Here is a 17,874-nt window from a genome sequence, read left to right on the forward strand (position 1 = left end):
AGGAGCAGCCGGGCTGTGAGGGATATTGTGAATCAATACATGTGCATTGATTGCAAGGATCTGTCGGGTCTACTAGCTATGCAATGACTAGCCTCTCAAACTCCGTGCAACACCAAACCTCAACTCATGACGTCTCTCATCATGAACTCAGTGAACCCTCAAGCGCCCAGTGATGTGGTTCGAACCGCAACGAGTCCTGCGACTCAAGCCTCCAATCTCTTTCAATTATACAGCCTGCAAAAGACATATCGAGAAAGTAATCTACTCCTCATCCGAATTCTCAATCGTGTGTGGGTTCTTTCGCCTTCGCCTGGCTTGGTCAGCGATGCGTAACAACATGTGAGAGGGATCAGCTTACCCTTGCTAAAGCGCTCGTGGAGTACCGACAGCACTCGTGACTCCCGTGCTCAACCCCCTGCCACTCGCCGCATCGTCAAAGTCCTGCCACTCGGGATACTCCTGCGTAGCCTCCCTGAGCTTCTCCACCGCCGTCTGCTCAATCAAGTTGGCGTCCTGGTACAGCAGACTGCTGTCCTCATTGTAGAGGCGGCAGTTGCTGCACAGCAGGCCGAGATCTTGACGGAACTGCTTGAGCGACTGGTACTCCTTCTTGTTGATCTTCTTCTTGACCTGGTTCATGCAGATCGGGTTCTTGATCAGCTGGTAGTAGTCGGGGTAGTCCCACTTGTCAGGCAGTTCGATGAAGGGGTCGATGATGCCGCGGTTGGGGATGTCGGGCTCGGTTGACTCTTCTTCGAGGTCGTTGAGGGCTTCGTAGACGGTGTTGACGATCTTCTGTAACGATGTCCGCTGCTCTGGGCGGAGGGCATCTTTAGCTGGTGCTGGGCGTCCACGTTTGCGGGGTGCGACATCTTCTTCCAGAGAAGCCTCGTCGGCCTTGCGCTTCTCGGGCTGCTTGGGCTTCCTGCCGCGCTTCTTGGGCATCGGCTCTTCTGAGCTATCTCGCGACAGCGCAGGTGACTCTTCTCGCAGCCCGGACTTGCGACCACGCTTAGCGATCTTGGCTTCCTTGCGGGCAATTGCAGCTTCAATTGTGTCGTCATCGTTGTCAACAGCCTCAAGCCATTGTTCTTCGGTAAGGCCATCGTCATACTTGACACGTGTACGCTCACGGGCACCACGACCGACGGGGGTGTCTGCGACCTCTTCGACGACCGGACCTTCTTCATTGAGGTAGATGTCGGGGAGTTCGCTCTCACCGATGAGACGTGGTAATGGCTTGCCTGGGCCGTATGGATCCTCTGTGATACGCTTCCTATCCATCTCCTGGAAGAGCTTGAACTCATCCTCATTCCGCATCATAATCAGGTTGAGGTCGTCGTCGTCCATCTCTTCCTGTTCAAGGCTTTCGGCGGCTTCGGCAGACTCCAACATGACTCGCAACATGGCGTCACGCTCCTCGTTTGTCGATTTGTTATCGAACTTACCAGCCTGAATGACCTTGCCGTCCATGTCAAGCTTGTAGTTCGCACGTTCGAGGATCTTCTCTTCGACCGAGTTGGAGGTGATGAGGCGGAGAATGCGCACTTCATTCTTTTGACCGATACGATGAGCACGATCCTGAGCCTGCAAATCCTGATGAGGGTTCCAATCGGAGTCGTAGATAATGACTGTGTCAGCAGTCTGCAGGTTGAGACCGAGACCACCAGCACGGGTAGACAGCAGGAAACAGAAGTAAGGCGAGTTGGGAGCGTTGAAAGCCTTGAGCAGATCCGAACGGTCGTCGGCCTTGGTCGCACCATCCAAACGCATGTACTGCATGCCTCGTAACCGCAGGTAGTCTTCCATGATGTTCATGATCTGTGTCATCTGGAAGAACATGAGGACACGATGACCTGTGGCCTGGAACTTGGGCAGAATTCGATCCAGGAGCTCAAACTTTCCTGCCGCACGCCACAGAAGGTCGTTTGTGCCTCGCGTAGGGTTCATCTGATCTTCAACTTCCTCAAAGACGAAGGGGTGGTTGCAGAGTTTTCGCAGCTGCATAAGCATGTTGCTCAAACCACGCATACCAGTCTTGCCGCCCTTTCCATCGCTGACCATGAGCTTGTTGTGTGTAACGAGCTGCTTGTACAGCTTTGCTTGTAAGGTGGAGAAGTTGCACTTAATGACGCGCTCGGTCTTGTCGGGGAGGTCCTTCTCGACGTCCTTTTTGAGGCGACGCAGAAGGAAGGGCCGAAGAACCTTATGAAGACGACGAATAACGAGCAACTGCTCTTCTTCAGTCAGCTCCATCTTATCTTGACCACCAGTGTTTGCGAACGGAGTGTTGAACCACTCATCGAAGGATGTCGCGGATTTGAAGATTGTTGGAAGAACAAAGTTCAGCATAGCCCACAGCTCAGTCAGGTTGTTCTGGAGCGGTGTACCCGTAAGAATGAGACGGAAGCGTGTGGTGTAGTACTGTGTGATCGTGCTGCTCAGCTTCGAGTTGGCGTTCTTCATGCGATGTCCCTCATCGACGATCATGTGTACCCACTTGATCTTACTTAGGATCGGACGATCCTTGATGATGAACTCGTATGTGGTGAGCAAGACCTGGAACTGTCCCCAACGGATCTGCTGCTGGAACTGTTTTCGCTGGTTCGGCGGTCCCTTGTACACAATCTTGGAGACGCTGGGTGCCCACTTCTCGAACTCGCTGGTCCAGTTCGTAAGCGTGCTCAGCGGCACGATGACCAAGAAGGGTCCAGGTTGATGCTTCTTCTCAATGAGGTATGTGATCAGACTGATGGTCTGGATGGTCTTTCCGAGACCCATCTCATCGGCAAGGATACCGTTCAAGTTGTTGTTGTACAGCGAAATCATCCACTGCAGACCCTTGATCTGGTACTCCTTCAACGTACCACCAACCAAGCACGAAGCCTGTGCAGTGACGGTCTCCTTGATACGATGGGCAATCTCGTAGTAGTCGGTGCGCTTCTTTCCTGGTTGTGCCTCGTCGTCTGTGTCACCCTCGTCTTCTGATTCGGAGGAGGAGATGTCGTCTGCATTGTTGAGCTTGTAACGGTCGGAGTGATTTCGCTGTTGTGCCTTGACACTGTCGGCAAGCTGCTTCAAGAAACCGTCGGTCTGCTTCAACAAGTGAGAGATACGTGTGTCCTTCGCCTGGCCCAAAAGCTTGAGGTAGGTCTCTTCGTCGTTGGCCTTCAAAGCCTGGAGACGCTGCTTGGCGGTACGTTCGATACGTTTCTGCTCTTCCTTCTCGATGTTCTGGTGAGTGGTGATCATGATACGGCCAAGCTTCTGCAGACGTTGTCGTTGAGCCATGCCGGCCTCGTTCAACTCTGTACGGTGCTTCCTGATGGCATCGATGAATTCGTGGTGCTTCTTCTTCTCCTTGGTCTCGCGAGCATCGCGTTGCTGCTTCTCGAGCTTCTCGGTGAGGCGAGCTTCGCGCATCGACTGCTTTTTAAGCCTACGGTAGACTGTTCGGTTGGCAGTCATGGCTAGGTTGTCAGCGTGGATCATCTGCTGGGCAATCTCTCTCCGCAGCTTGCGCTGCTTCTCCAACAGATTGAGCTTTTTCTGCTCGATGACGAGCGCAAGCTTGACCTTGCCATCGTCCTCAGGTGTGTCCGTCTTGCTTGTGTCCCATGAACCGATATTGGCGTTGAACTTCTCAAGCTCAGCCTTCCGTGCAGTGATCCGGTTGTACAAGATAATCTCGCGCTCCTTGCGCAACTCTTGCATGCCCTGTTGCACGGCGTCAATATCGACACCCTGGGGCATGATTGTCGCAAGGTATGGACGGTTCTTGCGCTGGGTGTGCGAGATATAGTTGACGTCGTGAAAGGCTTCGCTTTTCCAAGGCTCGATGAAAGTGTCCGGCAGGCGAGGCAGGTTCCTCGGCTCTTGAGTAGCTCCGCTGGGACCGACTGAAGCGCTCGCAGCGCGTGTAGCGTTGTCGAGGACTTGAGAGGCGGCGGCAACGGCGTCAGAAGTGCTCTGAGGCTTCTTTGCTTGCTTGTTGTTGAACATTTGCTGCATATTAGCAGGCAAGGGCAGACCCTTCGACAGGTGCTTAAAGGCCGAAATCTGATTCCTAAGCATAAAGAGCTGCTCCTTCGTGAAACCACCTTGTCCACCGCTTGCAGCTGAAGTGGGTGTCTGGCCGTCTCCGGATGGAGCTTGGCCGCCAGCTACGGCCGTTTGTGCGCCCGCAGAGAGACCACTTGTAGAAGGCGTAGCAGACGATCCATCAGCCGGCTTGGCACCGTTCATAGCCATGGCGGCACCGTTCTGCTGCCCGTTCTGCTGCTCGGAGAGGCTCTGTTGTCGCTGATGTTGCTGCTTCATCATCTGTTGCTGCTGGATGTACTGGTTGCGCTTCTGGACCATAGCGAGGACATTGCGGGCCTTGATGAGGTCAGGGTTGGTGTCGGGGACACCTGCCGCCTTCATCTGCTGGTAACGCTGTGGCCAGATCAGTTACTGTGAATCGTAATGGTGGTGGCGCGGCGCGCATATATGTCTAGAGTAAGGTGAACGTACCTGAAAGATCTGCCCGACCTGCTCCTTGGACAGGTTGGCAGGGAGCTGACCTTGACCCTGGCCAGGCATATCTGGCGTAGCCTGGACTGAAGCCATAGCTGTGGTGGTGAGCTACGTGCGCGGTGTTGCGCAAAGTGCTGCTAGTATCGACCTCCACAGGCTTCGAGCGCGGTCAATCGGCGGTAAGGTGGTTGGTGGAAAAGCGCGCAATACCGGGAAAGGACAGTATGGGTCGATGAGGTGTGCATGCAGCGGGCTGCTATAACATTATTGTGCTGCGTTGTGGTGGTGCGTGCCTCGTGATGAATGAGGCTGATGAACACTCCGCCGGGGGTGCGCGCGCGCAAGTGTCGCGGTTGATGGCTGTACCGGAGGCTGCCTGGCAAATTGCGCGTGGGTGGGGAAAAGGGCGCGGACGCGCGCAAAAGGTCGGTCGTTGCGCTTCACGCGTTGTAAACAACGTGTTGCGCGCGCAAAAAGGATGGGGGAAGACGTTCGGTGATGTTGGGGTTGGTCGGCGTTGGGGTGGACGTTCATCAAGACGCGGCAGAGCGAGTTCAGAGAGTCCCCACAACGGTTAGCACGGTCATGTGATTTAGAAATGGCTTCTGATTGGTGCACGCCTCATCTGTTATCACCCTCGCTCATTACACATGTTCACCGTGAAGAACGTCCTGTCGAAGATCTCATCAGTTCAGACGGAGTCTGACCTGTACGTGGTCGAACGTTTGGACCAACGGCGGAGATTGGATTGGCGAACCAGTGGAGTGCAATTGCGACCGTGACCCCTCCACGTCCAACGACGACCTCAGGAACATCAAACTTCCTTCCTGCACGTCTGGACATGCTCCGAGAACAGTTTGCTACGGGATCCGTGCCTAGAAATCTCCCTGGAATGCATACACGCCTACACTGATAGATTATTGGCTTCCTACGTCATCACGATGATGGTGTTGAGAGACGCTCGATGGATAAGGTACTCGAGTCGTCCTTTTCACCTACATCGCTTGGTGTGAGCATGCTTTGGAGAGCCTGAATTGAGACACATACGTATTCCAATTGCAATTCAGGTGCGATATCACGCGTATCAACATATATACATGTGAGCGAATCCCTCCAGCCTTCCCCTGCTATGGCTGCTCCTAGTTGTAGCTTTAAGTGAGTGTAGGTGTCGTCCAGTCAATGTACGTTCCAACATCCGCGCCACCAGGACCCTTTTCAATGTTCGCCGTGTCGGTATTTTGTTGCAATAAGAACCTGCTGATGAAGGCAGTAAGATCAGCCTGCTGATTCGAAGGGAACGAGCAATGGTTGTGGTTGCCAGAGCCTGTAAAACCCATGTTGTCAGGCACACCAAGCGCTTTGTAGATCAAGCGGCCGGCCTTCATACAAGCAGTTGTGGACACAGGACCGAGCCAATCAATCTCGTTCTCAATAACGAGCAGACCACGAGGAGCAACCATACCCGCAAGCTGGTGATGGTCCACAGCCAGAGTGTTGGCCTTGGTGCTGAACGCGTTGAATCTCGGGCTGAACCAGACGTTCTCTCCGACGATCTGAGAAGCGGTCTGGATGTTCTTGCCCTTCGCCTTCTCGGAGTCTGAGATGCGCCAGCAAGCAGCGCCACCAGCGCCCGACTCCTGTGGAAGACCGAGTGCGATACGCTTGACAAGAGCTGCAGCAACAAAGGCGCCTTTGCCGTTGCGTGAGCAGCCGGTCACACCAACGCGCTTAGGGTCGATGCCAGCGTTCGGTGTGATTTCGAGAGCGTCGATGATGCGGTCCACGCCCCATGCCCAAGCAGTGAGAGCTCCAGCGCTGTGATCTGAGCCGTAGATGTTGTAGAACTTGCCCTGACCACGGCTGTTCTGGCCCTGCTGGGCAGCAATATCGTCGTTGTTGAAAATAATGGTCGCGACACCGTTTGGGATGGGTAGGCTGGCGGCGCCGTATGCGATGATAGCAGGGAATGGTCCTGAGCCGCTGGGCTTCTGGATCGAGACACTGAAGGTAATCGATTTGCCGGCTTCAGAAGCAGTGATGGAGAGGCTATTGCCAGAGAGAGAAGCAGTGACGCTTGATGGTTTAGGAGGGAAGACGCCAAGCTCTTGGGCTTGCAGCGCTGCGCTGACTTCTTGATTCTTGCACTCAAAGTCGGCTTTAGTGGTAACACTCCTGCCGTCAAAGAACTTGAAGGGATTCGGCAGCTTTGCGTTCGCGGTTGTTGGAAAACTAGTCGGGACATTGCAAGTCGCCTGGCGCTCTTCAACAACAGGCACGGCAAGAACCGTCGCAGACAGCAGCGGCACGATGATGGAGAACTTCATGTTAACAAGGTCGGGCACTTGACTTTCCGAGGGTTGGTAGTATCCAGTAGTGGACAACCACTCTCTCTTTATAGAGAACTGCTGTGCAGTATTTGAAGATCCGCGGTAGAAGTGGTCACTTGCCACAATATACTTAACGTAAACCTTACGTTAGTACTGATCACTGTTGAGTACTGTGCGACCAGCCGCGATTACGGTCATCGGCAACGTGGATGTTGGAGATTGAAAGTGTGGTAATTTGATGCCTGAATCGTTCTTGGAAGAACATGTATGGTGCTCGCTTCTCCCTTCAGCCGTGATCGAAATGGGTGCACACTCTACCACTCTTGGCGGACAACTACTCCTAGAGCATAGCATCGACTCTATCGTCCGCTTTCGGACATACTCAATTTGTAATTTGAGCCCAACATGGTCGTTGGACAATTGCTGTGCCGTTGCTTTGTAGATCAGGGTGCGGGGTGTAGTAGAGCCGCCGTCTCAAGTCATTGACTTTAGCCTGTCCATCAATCGGCACAGGTGTACAGAAAACTACTGTACTCAGTCGAAGAATGTAGAGCAATGTCTCTAGCTGCTACGAGTGGTCGTCTACGTTGAGGCTGTGTGCATATCATATCGAAGACCAGCAACGAGCCTGGCCATCGCAGGAACGGGTCAATTCGAATAAAACGTCAATTTGCGGGATTCAAGACGCTTTCTCGAGGCCACTCGGTGTCCTCTAAAGTTTCATAGCCCTTCTATGTCAGAGACCCAAGATGCTGCGCAATTGGGACATGTACGACGAGACCGTCCTTGCTGGAAGATGCATTTCGATTGTGGAACGCGTTGTACGTCGGTGCATAACGGCACGTACACTGTCATCGCTTTTCGGACTATGTTATTACTTTGTGCAAATTTCGCAAAGTTTGTGGAAGAGGAAGATGGAAGAACGAGCAGCCGTAGAGACACATGGGCAGATTAATCAGTCGAGCTTACCAATACGGGCACTAGTGCGAGCCGTCGTCTTCGGCACCCCTCACTCATACACGATGTAAGAACTTACACAATCCAAGGGCCCTCTGCGCTGTCAAGAGTAAAGAAACTCATCCCAAAGGTTGCATTCGAGCGTCGAAGGAGGTACGAGCGTACACTCGAGTTACACTTTCTCAACCCAGTCGGGCCGTTTCCCCATTCAGCTCAATTCAAAGCATCGACAGTCGCTAGTTCAAGCATTCCTAAGGATAAGACCTATCCTTCATCATGGCTAGCAAACGACAAGCAGACAGTGCCATCGAGTTCTACAAATCAAGAGCGTTGAATTACGACGGTACCTGGCATGATGACTTCACCAGCCGCTTCATCTCCTACGTCGATATCGAGCCTGGTCAACAGATACTAGATCTCGCATGCGGTACTGGCCTTCTTTCCTTCCTCGAGGCAGATGCTGTCGGACCATCTGGGCAGGTGATCGGCGTCGATGTCACTCCATCGATGCTTGGAGTCGCCCAGTTCAAGCAAAGAAAAGCCGGTGATAAGTACTCGCATGTGACCTTCTTGGAAGGAGATGTGCTACATCTGGAAGAGCTGGGAGCCCTGAAGGAGAGCACATTCGATGTCATCACTGTTGCCTCTGCTCTTGTCCTATTTCCAGATCCAAAGGCTGCGATCGAGCACTGGTCGCAATTTCTAAAGCCTGGAGGTATTATCGCGTTGGACGCCACGCATCCAAGAAACCTGGTTGCTGGTATGGTCCTCGAAAGGGTTGCTCGACGCTTGGACTTGCCGATGCCTTACAATAGGTCCTGGAGCAAATCGGAATCCTCTTTGAAGGACATCCTCGAATCTGCTGGCCTAGAGGTCGAGAAAGTGGTCACCGTGGAAAACCAAGCTGGATACGGACGGCGATCATACGACATGGAGCAGTGGGACGACTTCTTCGTTGAGAACGTCATTGTGAAAGACGTTGCAAGGACATTCGCAAACAACGACATCAGGAGAAAAGCGCAGGATGTCTACAAAGAGGAGTGGGAAAAGTTGGCAATCGATGGAAAGGTTGAAGAAGTTGACTCTGTGTTCCTTGGAGTGGCGCGTAAACGTAAGCTTAAACCACGACCCCGATACCATCGTCCCTAAATGCTGACACTCCTCAAAGCTGCTGACGGCTCGAGATACGTACCGAAGACCGTTGGCGATGGCATCATCTTCAAGGGTGGCTGCAGATGCGGCGGTGTCCAGTACACATCGACTGCACGACCCAAGGATATTGTCCTCTGCCATTGTCGTGCCTGTCAACAACTATCTGGATCTGCCTATATTCCGTTCACGGGCGTATCGAAGAATGCGCTGGTCTTCACGGAGGAGTCTACCCGTAAAATTCTGAAGATCTCGGACAGTGCAGAGCGGTCCTTTTGCTCGAGGTGCGGTGCTCCCATTACGATGGTCTACTCCTTCTGTGAAGACGAGGTGTCGTTGACAATGAGTTCCCTGGACCTAGAAAGTCTGAAGTGCGAACCACCAATCGTCAAGAGGCACATCTTCCTCCGCGAAAAAGCGCCCTGGCTCATGCTGGCTGAGGACGGAGCTGATCGATGGGGAACGTCAGAAGACGCACATCTGATCCAAAGCAAATGAACAGGATCGGTGGCCTGAACGTCAGCGACTGCAAAGTTCAGTGACGTTGGACGTTTCGGTGTTGAGGTTGTGCGAATTCTGTGAGCTTTATTTAGACAGCCTCGCAGGCTACGGACTGACGAGTTTTGCATGCGCAACGACGGCGCAAAACTCTTGCAGAGAACTACTGCAGGTTCCTGGAGCGGGACGCCTCATTCTAAAGATGGTCTTGTCTAGAAACCAACATCATGGGGCTATTGGTGCTTTTTAGCGATGGGATGCATGTTGCGGTGAACAGAGATGACGCGCTTCAGTGGTCCAGCCTCAAAACCTGGTCTGCCAGCCACCTGCCAACCACGTTGTTAATCTCAGAGACATGACAGCACCTTTTCCCTCGTGCGACACCCAGTCTTGAACCTGATCTCCAAACATCTGCAGCACCTCGTTGCACAATCGCTCACCAAACCTCCTTTTATCCAACCTTTGTACCCTCCTTGACCGCCTGTTTACTTTCGCGCTTCTGTAGGTCCCACTATCGATAGCGTGGCCGTCGACCGGGATACCCCATTCTCAACAACAACACTGCGTTTCAAGACAGTCATTCCATCTGTTCGCTCGTCAACGGATCGAGGAACTGGTGTTCGAAATAGGAATCCGTGCACCCTAAATCAACCAGAAAACTATGTTTCGTCAAGCCTCTCCCGAGCTCGAGCTTCAACCTCCTCCTCAGGCCTCACGTGCAGCCCACTTTCCTGCGCGGGGAGGACTAAGGGCTCCAACATCTCCACTGAGGCAATTCACGGCGCCGCTCGCCGACGATGAGCTGAACAACTTGGACAACATCGACCTTTCTGCCTCCATTCAACCGCCACCTTCTGTCTTGACCTCAAACGCGACTGCCTACGATCCACACAGCGACTCACCTTCCCCACTCGAAGACTATCCCCGTGCAGGCCGCAGCAGCCACCAGCGCACCTTGACAGGCACGCTCCTCAACAATAGCCAGACTTTCCTCAACCGCGCAACATCCACATTACAACAACATACTTCCGCAGCATCGATTCGATCGCATTCGCCAACCAAGTCGCTGGCTAGCTTTCTACCTTCGAGGAGCGCAATTGATTCGACCAAGAGCTGGTTCAACGGATCTTCTGCACCTGTCAAGCTTGGTATTCAGCAGCAGGACGAAGACACAGTCTCAGAGTCGGGTTCAGAAGTCCCTTCGGAGTACTATTCTTCCGATTCTGAATCCGAGGCTGAAGAAGAGGAGGAGGCACACAACACCATGAACATCTTCAACCGTAAGCCGACACACACCCGGGCGACGTCCGAAACCCCAGCTCGGTCTGAACAGATGACGACACCGACGAAGTCACAGTATCCATCGCCTGCTAGTAGCAGGTTTGCTTGGCTACTATCCACACAGAAGAATGCGGCAGTGCCCTCGCATACCCCAGCACCAGCATACCACAACGCCGACGACGAGCTGTTGAACTTGAACATCTCGCAAGCTCTCTTCCCTCATGGTTCCGCCGATCCTCTGGCACCATCATCCTTCAACGACCTCCTCGCAAACGCCGAAGCCCTTCTGTCTCGTTACCAGAAGTCATATCGTCAGTTGTCCACTGCACTGGTTGACGCACAATCAGAACAAAGCGCACAAGACGACGAGTTGGACGAGGCAGAGACAAGAGCGCGTCATTTGAAGATGCAGCTCGAGACTATGGCAGCGAGGGCGACCGAGCAAGACGAGCAGATGCGGACACTGATGGAGGATCTGGCATTCGAGCGTCATGCCAGACAAGAAGAGGAGGCTGCGCGCAAGAGGAGCCTTGCCCTCATCAGGAGCCAGCCTCAGTGCAGTTGCCAGGACACACCACGCCGCCGTAACCGCGTCTCGAACTCGGAGCTCAGCGTCGACTCTGGCTTTGAGTCTGATGCCGACACCGATGTCGCCAGCCTTTTCTCCAGAAACTGCCTCAGCCCAACAGGCACCGACCGGTCCTCCATCCTCGAGGTTGAAGCCGACGTTACACCAACGAAGCACAAGAAAGTACAAAGTTTACAGCGCGGTGGCACATACGACAAGCCCAGAGGCGGATCAGTCAGCGTCCAAAGCTGGGGCTGCGCTAACTGTGAAGGCGGCTCGCAAGCTTCTGTTTGGGGTCGATTGAGCAAGGAACGTGAGGAGAACCGTGTGCTCAGGCATAGAGTAGAAGCACTCGAAGAAGCCGTAGAGGGCGCTTTGGATGTTGTCGGTGGACAGTGGGGTATGCCTTAAGGCTCTACTGCGATTTGAGTTATTGAGATATTGGGCGTTGGAAATGATACCAGATTGGCTACGGCACACCTTTGATATTAGCGGCATTGACCTGCATATTAGTAGCATAAGGGCGTTGAGCGCCGTTTGCATAGTTAGAATACAATAAGATCATACACTCAAGCACTTTCCTTGGCTTCATGAAAGTGGGATGAACGGTCAGTTGCACTATGCTGATTACACTTCTATAGAGCTTCTAATAGTCAAAACATCTCCACCATTCAACGTTGCGTTGCAATCATGTAATTGTGCCTTCCACATCATTTCTTTCCGTGTTGTACTTTGTGCGTGGTGGCTTCCGTGTGCTGTTATCCATATCGTGCCTACCGTCTCATGCTTTCCGCATCACTCTCGCCCTACCTGACTTTCAATTTCTATACGAACTGCTTGGGCAGTCATTGAGAAGGCGCATGCCCCTCTGGTCATTCACTTGACAGGACTGTAGTCTCGCAGTCTTCGAGCACGATATTGTAAGAATGCATCATCTATTTTCTGACACAGCTCCGTCTCCAGATTTACTGGAACGGATTAAACGTGCCAACGGGTTTACTCCTCTCCGCATCATCTAATGTGCTGTTACTATCTTGCCCTAGACTAAAACTCCTCCTCTTATTCGTCTTCGACGTACCGTACGTATACCCTCCCCTCTGCTTGTCGGATTTCTCAGGCGCTACCTCCGTCGTCACTGTCGTCGTAACGCCCTTCCGTATCCCCTCCCATCTCTCCTCCAGCAACCCGGTATCTAGAAAGTTCTCCTCATCGCTGCTACTCCCCCTCCCACCCGTGACTGTTGTTGTGCGTATCGTACGCTCGGCGGCGGGGCGCAGGTCGTCGAGCGCTTGCTGCGTGCCGAATGTCGAGCCGCCGGTTTTCGATTGGAAACCTTTTGGTGTTTTGGACCACGGCATACCGGAGTTTTGGCTTGTGGAGCCCAGTGCAGCTTTGAAGAGGGGTTTTAGGGTGGCGATGCAGCCGGCGGTTATCCCGACTCCGACTTCCACGGTGGTCCAAATTGCGAAGTCAGTTGTGCGGTAGAGGAAATCGCCTTTGTAGGGTTTGAGGGTCGAGGTATAGGGAAGGCGGATGATTGTTGCGGTTGAGCCACTGATGTAGATGTTAGTCACCATTAACTGAGTGGTCCAGGTTGGAGACTTACATGGCTGCTAAGCCGATAATCGCGCTGACGATGACCTTCACGCGGCGCTTCATCTGTAAGTCTTTTACGACAAAAATGGGTAGGAGACCGAAAGTCCAGTCCGCTAATGAGTTCAACGCCGAGACAACATATGTAAAGTTCATGACCAGCGATGCGGAGAGGCATGTGCCTGTGTGATTGGGATTCAGATCCCACCAATAGGAGATCGGTTTACACTGAAATACTACAAGCAGTGTATACGCGACTCCGACGAATGTTGCGACGGCCATAATGATCCGGATGATCCAGATGTGGACTCGGACAATCGTAATGCGTAGCAAGAAGAGTCCAATGGCAATCTTGAAGATCGACGTTGTGATTGTGTATAACACTTCGCAGAAGAACCAGTAACGGAGCGCAGTTTGCGCAGCCTCATCCGTGATATTCTCACGGTGCTGACCGGTTCCATGTACCGCGCCGCCGAGTTGGCATGCAAGGTATGCTGTGAAAAAGGCCAGTGTAACGACCATTACTTTGTCGTCCAGTCCAAAGCCTTTAACAATTACTGTTCTGAGGTTCGCGTTAGCCTATAGCTCGAACATTGGAAACTTTGCGGGATAGCGGCAACTAACCTCACATAGCATCGCAACCCAACGGTCACCCATGTCAAGACGAGGAACGTTATGGCAACGCCCGTAACCTGCCCGCCTCGGTCTTGCATGCTCGTGTAGTTGATTCTTTGGCGCGTTCGTATCAAGCGAACAAGCGAATAAAGATCTGCGGAATTGAAACCGGCCAAATGTGGAGTATCAGAAAAACTGTGGGTGAACGACTATGCAAAATAATAGTGTCTCATTTTTTAAAAGCAGGTCGGCGAGGAGAAACTGGAAACTAGAAGTATTAGGTTTTGGACAGGAGCCCATAGGACTTGGTTATACTAAAATCCAAGTGACATGACTCTGTACGTGCCGCTCTCCTTTGAAGGACCACTTCTAGCGCAAGGCTCAGTTCCCCTTCTGATGTCCCCGGTTGATCTTTTGCCTCAGTTGAGCGAACGAGAAAATTGCGATGCAAAGAAAGTTTGCCGAATTGGTCTGCTGTGGCGGGGACTGCACGGATATAATGGAGGCGCACGAGTTTCACTAGACGGATGAGGTAAGTATTCTATATTAGCGAGCGCCGACGTGCTCAACCTAGAACAAATGACATGGGTCCGGGGAACGTGTTTTAACTTTCCGTGCGTAGTCCCTGCATAGAGATGTCAACGCAGAAGGTCAGAGTGACGGGTGAGAGCAACGGTGACCGCCGCGCCCAGTCATGTCGCATCGACGGTAGCAAGGCGCAGAGAAACTGGTTTTCGTCAACGCTGTGCGTATGGTATGATAGTGCAGAGCTCACTGTGTAATCATAGATGATGTCGAAGCCTTCAAAGCTAGCACTTATCTGACTCTCCCAGCCCCGTCGGAAGAAGACACCAAGCACGACTTTTTCAGCCGCAGGCTCGGATCGCCTTCTCCTTTACCAAATTGTCATCCGATGGCTTAGCGAGTTGGGACTCGATCTTCGCATTTGTCGTTCCAGGTCCCACGCTTCAATGCCGTTCAGCGCCAGCATTGCCACATCATGTCAGTCATCTTCCGATGTTTGCATGTTGTTGAATAACCAGATATGGAGCTGGTCCTGCGAAATTCATCTTACAGGGAGGAAGGCCTTCAGTGGGTGTGTGCTTGCGCCGAGTTCAACACCGAGCGGGTGAGTCCACAGGAAGCTCACAAGAGCCGAAGTCTTCCGCAATCCCACAGGTCTGTCCCAGACACTGGATCAGCCGGCACTGTGCTCGTCACGAGCCCTGATACCATCAGCCACGTAACATGCGTCGTAGCTGAAGTCCTTACTTGAAGCCATCGAAGTGCGAGATTAACTGCGTCCTGTTCTGCGGCGATTGAGCCTTGGTAGTCATGATTATGGGAACAGCCTATTAGGCTTCATCAGTGACAGTCCTCATCGCTTACAAATATTCGCATACAAACACCCTACAAGTACGAGGGCGTTGAGGGGTATCGCTGCCTGTCAGCAAGGAAAAGCCGAGCGGGTGCGGTGGAGCTGTTCCCCGAGAGTGGGGCGCGCAACAACGCGAAGGAAGGCGCACGTACTCAACCGCGTGGCTCCAATCCTTCGTTCCTGCACGGCATCTGACAGGCACTACGTCGGCAAAATCGTTAAACCGCATACAACATGATGAAATTCACGTTTCCACAATGACAGGAAAGAGGATATACCTACGTGTTTGAGCTCTCGATGCGCTGGCGCTGTGAGCACCAATCCGAGGCTGTGGCCGGCATTCGAGACCTCCAAGACACTAAGAGCCTACCACTTCCTTGTTTCCAGCGTTTGACAGCAAACATGAGCACCGCCTCAGCCTATAAATGGCTGTAGCCACTGACGTCGGCATCACATTTACCCAGCTCTGAACGCGCTCAGGGGCCACTGGCAAACTATGGACTCCATGAAAGCTTGTTTGCGCGCAAGTTGAAAGAAATGCCAAAGCCGGTTGAAGAGACGGCTCAAGGGTGCAGTCTCAGATCCTCTTTCTCCAGAATCTGGTGGTGATTTTCAGCTTGCTTAAGAGCCGTCGACGGCGCAACAGCGTGGATTGATTGATTGGGTTACCGTCCTGTGTGCAACAGCGTGGAGGTAGGCAGTAACTTGTACAGCATCCTACGAAACAGTACAGATGGGTCGCTCTTTCAGGGTATCGATACCGCAACGATCCTTCTGTCACTTGCGGTATCGACTCGCACTTGTCCTGTTCATCTTTGTACTATTCAAACAGTACCACCTCTTCTTCATCTACCGAAAGGCGCTTGCGGCCAAGTATTCGCCAACTGAACTTCTACAGTTCACGAAGGAACAGACATGGATGCCAGACGAAGAAAGCGCACATTTTCAAGACCGCCTCGTTGCAAATCGGGCAGCATGGAGAAACTTAGGCGAAGGTCGGGAAGGAAAGACGTTTGTATACCAGGACTCAGTGATTAAGACATTCACGCCCGGACGAAGTCCCTTCCGCAACTGTGCGCCAGGCGTAACAGACAAGGTGTGGCCGACTGAGGTTCCAGCGTCTTTGTACTTTGGAGGTTCCGAGCACAATGCGACTTCCTCTTTTCATGGCTTTCTGCCAGTCCAAGCATATTTCATGGCAGTATCTTCTGCGAGTCAGGCTGAGTGGCACCTCGTAACACCATTGCTAAAGGGTGGGAATCTGAAAGACTTGGCCATCGAAGCGCGCAAGCAAAAACAACCCTATCGAGACATCGACGCGCACCACCGTCCAACCTTCGAACGCCTGCTCCATACCCTGGGGAATCTGCATGAAGCTGGCTACTGCCACGATGACATCAAATCCAGCAATATATTTGTGGCTGACGATGCACATTGGATACTAGGAGACCTAGGCAACCTCCGACAAGTTTCTCATCCCTATCACTCATCACTGCTCTGGAGAGAGAACAAACAACTCTCGGACTGCCGCGCAAACGACGTAATGCGTGCACTCAAGTCATACATGCGCTTCGTTCGCGATTCAGCGATCGATGCGGATGCTCTTAACGCGGAATTTTTCGATGGGAGAGAGCCACTGAGCCGGCTATTTTGGTCATCGACGGCCAACTGCTCGCATTTGAGCGCAGCGGAGCTCCGCGCAAAGTCAATTACTGAGCACCCGCATCTCCACGCAAATAGCATGGTCAAAACCGGTATATTGTTACCAGCCCAGAGCTACACATGGCTGAGCATATTCTCGCGGCGCTGGGGGCGTCACTATGCTGTCAACCACGCGCTACAGACTCGTATGGGAGAAAAGCTGGCTAGGTGGTGGGCCTTAACAGGGTTATTTGGTGTTCCAATTACTACTGTATGTGGCGTTCGATACCCCTGAATCTTCCAATTCGATTTCATTTTTGCTATTTCCCTGCTGTTTTATGACGATTCTGCATTTGAGGGAGACTTTATTCGTCACGTCAATCTCAGAAAAGCCAACTAGGCGTTCTCAGTATTTTCGACAGCAGTTGATGCAGCTCTGTATCTCTTCGAGTCCTCCAGTAAATTCGAACAACTATTTGATGCACCGATGTTGTATGAGACTTGCTATCAGGCTAAGGGGACGGTGATACCTGCGTGTTCGAGTCTTGCAGCACATAACGCAGTCGCGGAGTGACTCAGGTAGGAGCAACGCATTACTAGCAGTGACCATCAGCGCGCACTCGCAAGCATTCAAGTCATCCATTTCTTGTCAACGATGAACACTCTATGCAGAAGCTCTTATCTTATTCGACTCAAGGACGCCTTACAACAAGGAAGCGTAGTGGGCTTATGCACTGAAAGGGCGCAGGTCGTGGCCCATTCCCATCGTTCCAGTGCATTGGCTCTTTTGGAGGTGAAGGCACTTGTCTTAATGGAAATACCGCATGCTCAGCGGGGCAGGAGTGTAGCATCGACCCCAACGTCTAGACACGCATATCCCCAACATTCGCAGCATGCCATGTCGAGGCAACCAGGAAGGCTTAGTACCAGTTGGGTTTGTAAGAACACTCTTTATGTTAGGTCTCCATCTGCCACGACTGAGGCTGACCTGACCTCCGTAATCCACCTCATCATACGCATTGCCAGGATCGTTGGATACACCAAGTTATTCTATGTTGAGGAAGTTTGGCATAGACCATAGCCTTCATTCAAACAAAGGGCATCGAGCACGAGCGTTTCAGACCCAGCATTGTTGCTTTCTGGATATACCTCCTTTGTCATTGATGATAAAAGCCTTGCTAACGGTAGTAACGCCGCAATACATGTTGGGCAAGATAAATTCAGCGCCCTACGTTTACACTTCCCTCGCAACACAAACAGCAAGATACCATTGCCAGACACTCAGCACAGCGCCTAGCACATCATGGTACCAACCGCCACCTCGAGTCGTCCGCGGCGCGAAAGAATCG

General features: G+C 52.5%; 6 protein-coding genes across 6 annotated transcripts; 3 read left to right on the forward strand and 3 right to left on the reverse strand.

Moving 5' to 3' along the window:
- Positions 1–37: 37 nt before the first annotated feature.
- Positions 38–5,029, reverse strand: BU25DRAFT_450968 (uncharacterized protein). The gene is made up of 3 exons (XM_033709727.1): positions 4,516–5,029; positions 359–4,437; positions 38–310 (listed from the first exon to the last, which is right to left on the reverse strand). The coding sequence occupies exons 1-2, from the start codon at positions 4,609–4,611 to the stop codon at positions 364–366; spliced, it is 4,170 nt and encodes a 1,389-aa protein (XP_033558210.1). The 5' UTR covers positions 4,612–5,029; the 3' UTR covers positions 38–310; positions 359–363.
- A 154-nt stretch (positions 5,030–5,183) lies between these two features.
- BU25DRAFT_374859 (carbohydrate esterase family 15 protein) lies at positions 5,184–6,996 on the reverse strand. Its single transcript, XM_033704073.1, has one exon. The coding sequence runs from the start codon at positions 6,840–6,842 to the stop codon at positions 5,670–5,672; it is 1,173 nt and encodes a 390-aa protein (XP_033558211.1). The 5' UTR covers positions 6,843–6,996; the 3' UTR covers positions 5,184–5,669.
- A 980-nt stretch (positions 6,997–7,976) lies between these two features.
- On the forward strand, positions 7,977–9,794 carry BU25DRAFT_165874 (S-adenosyl-L-methionine-dependent methyltransferase). Its single transcript, XM_033700775.1, has 2 exons — positions 7,977–8,913; positions 8,971–9,794. Exons 1-2 carry the CDS (start codon positions 8,079–8,081, stop codon positions 9,447–9,449), a joined length of 1,314 nt encoding a protein of 437 aa, XP_033558212.1. The 5' UTR covers positions 7,977–8,078; the 3' UTR covers positions 9,450–9,794.
- A 316-nt stretch (positions 9,795–10,110) lies between these two features.
- On the forward strand, positions 10,111–12,222 carry BU25DRAFT_461519 (uncharacterized protein; the record flags this gene model as incomplete). Its single annotated transcript, XM_033710451.1, has 2 exons — positions 10,111–11,698; positions 12,194–12,222. The coding sequence occupies 2 exons, from the start codon at positions 10,111–10,113 to the stop codon at positions 12,220–12,222; spliced, it is 1,617 nt and encodes a 538-aa protein (XP_033558213.1).
- Positions 12,223–12,263: 41 nt separating this feature from the next.
- Positions 12,264–13,604, reverse strand: BU25DRAFT_424413 (uncharacterized protein; the record flags this gene model as incomplete). The annotated part of the gene is made up of 3 exons (XM_033708281.1): positions 12,264–12,852; positions 12,905–13,453; positions 13,516–13,604. The coding sequence occupies 3 exons, from the start codon at positions 13,602–13,604 to the stop codon at positions 12,264–12,266; spliced, it is 1,227 nt and encodes a 408-aa protein (XP_033558214.1).
- Positions 13,605–15,365: 1,761 nt separating this feature from the next.
- Positions 15,366–17,000, forward strand: BU25DRAFT_165882 (uncharacterized protein). Its single transcript, XM_033700776.1, has one exon. It carries the CDS (start codon positions 15,618–15,620, stop codon positions 16,818–16,820), a length of 1,203 nt encoding a protein of 400 aa, XP_033558215.1. The 5' UTR covers positions 15,366–15,617; the 3' UTR covers positions 16,821–17,000.
- The last annotated feature ends 874 nt before the right edge of the window (positions 17,001–17,874 follow it).

The sequence above is a fragment of the Macroventuria anomochaeta genome, assembly GCF_010093625.1.
Source record: "Macroventuria anomochaeta strain CBS 525.71 unplaced genomic scaffold BU25scaffold_33, whole genome shotgun sequence".
Taxonomy (NCBI): domain Eukaryota; kingdom Fungi; phylum Ascomycota; class Dothideomycetes; order Pleosporales; family Didymellaceae; genus Macroventuria; species Macroventuria anomochaeta.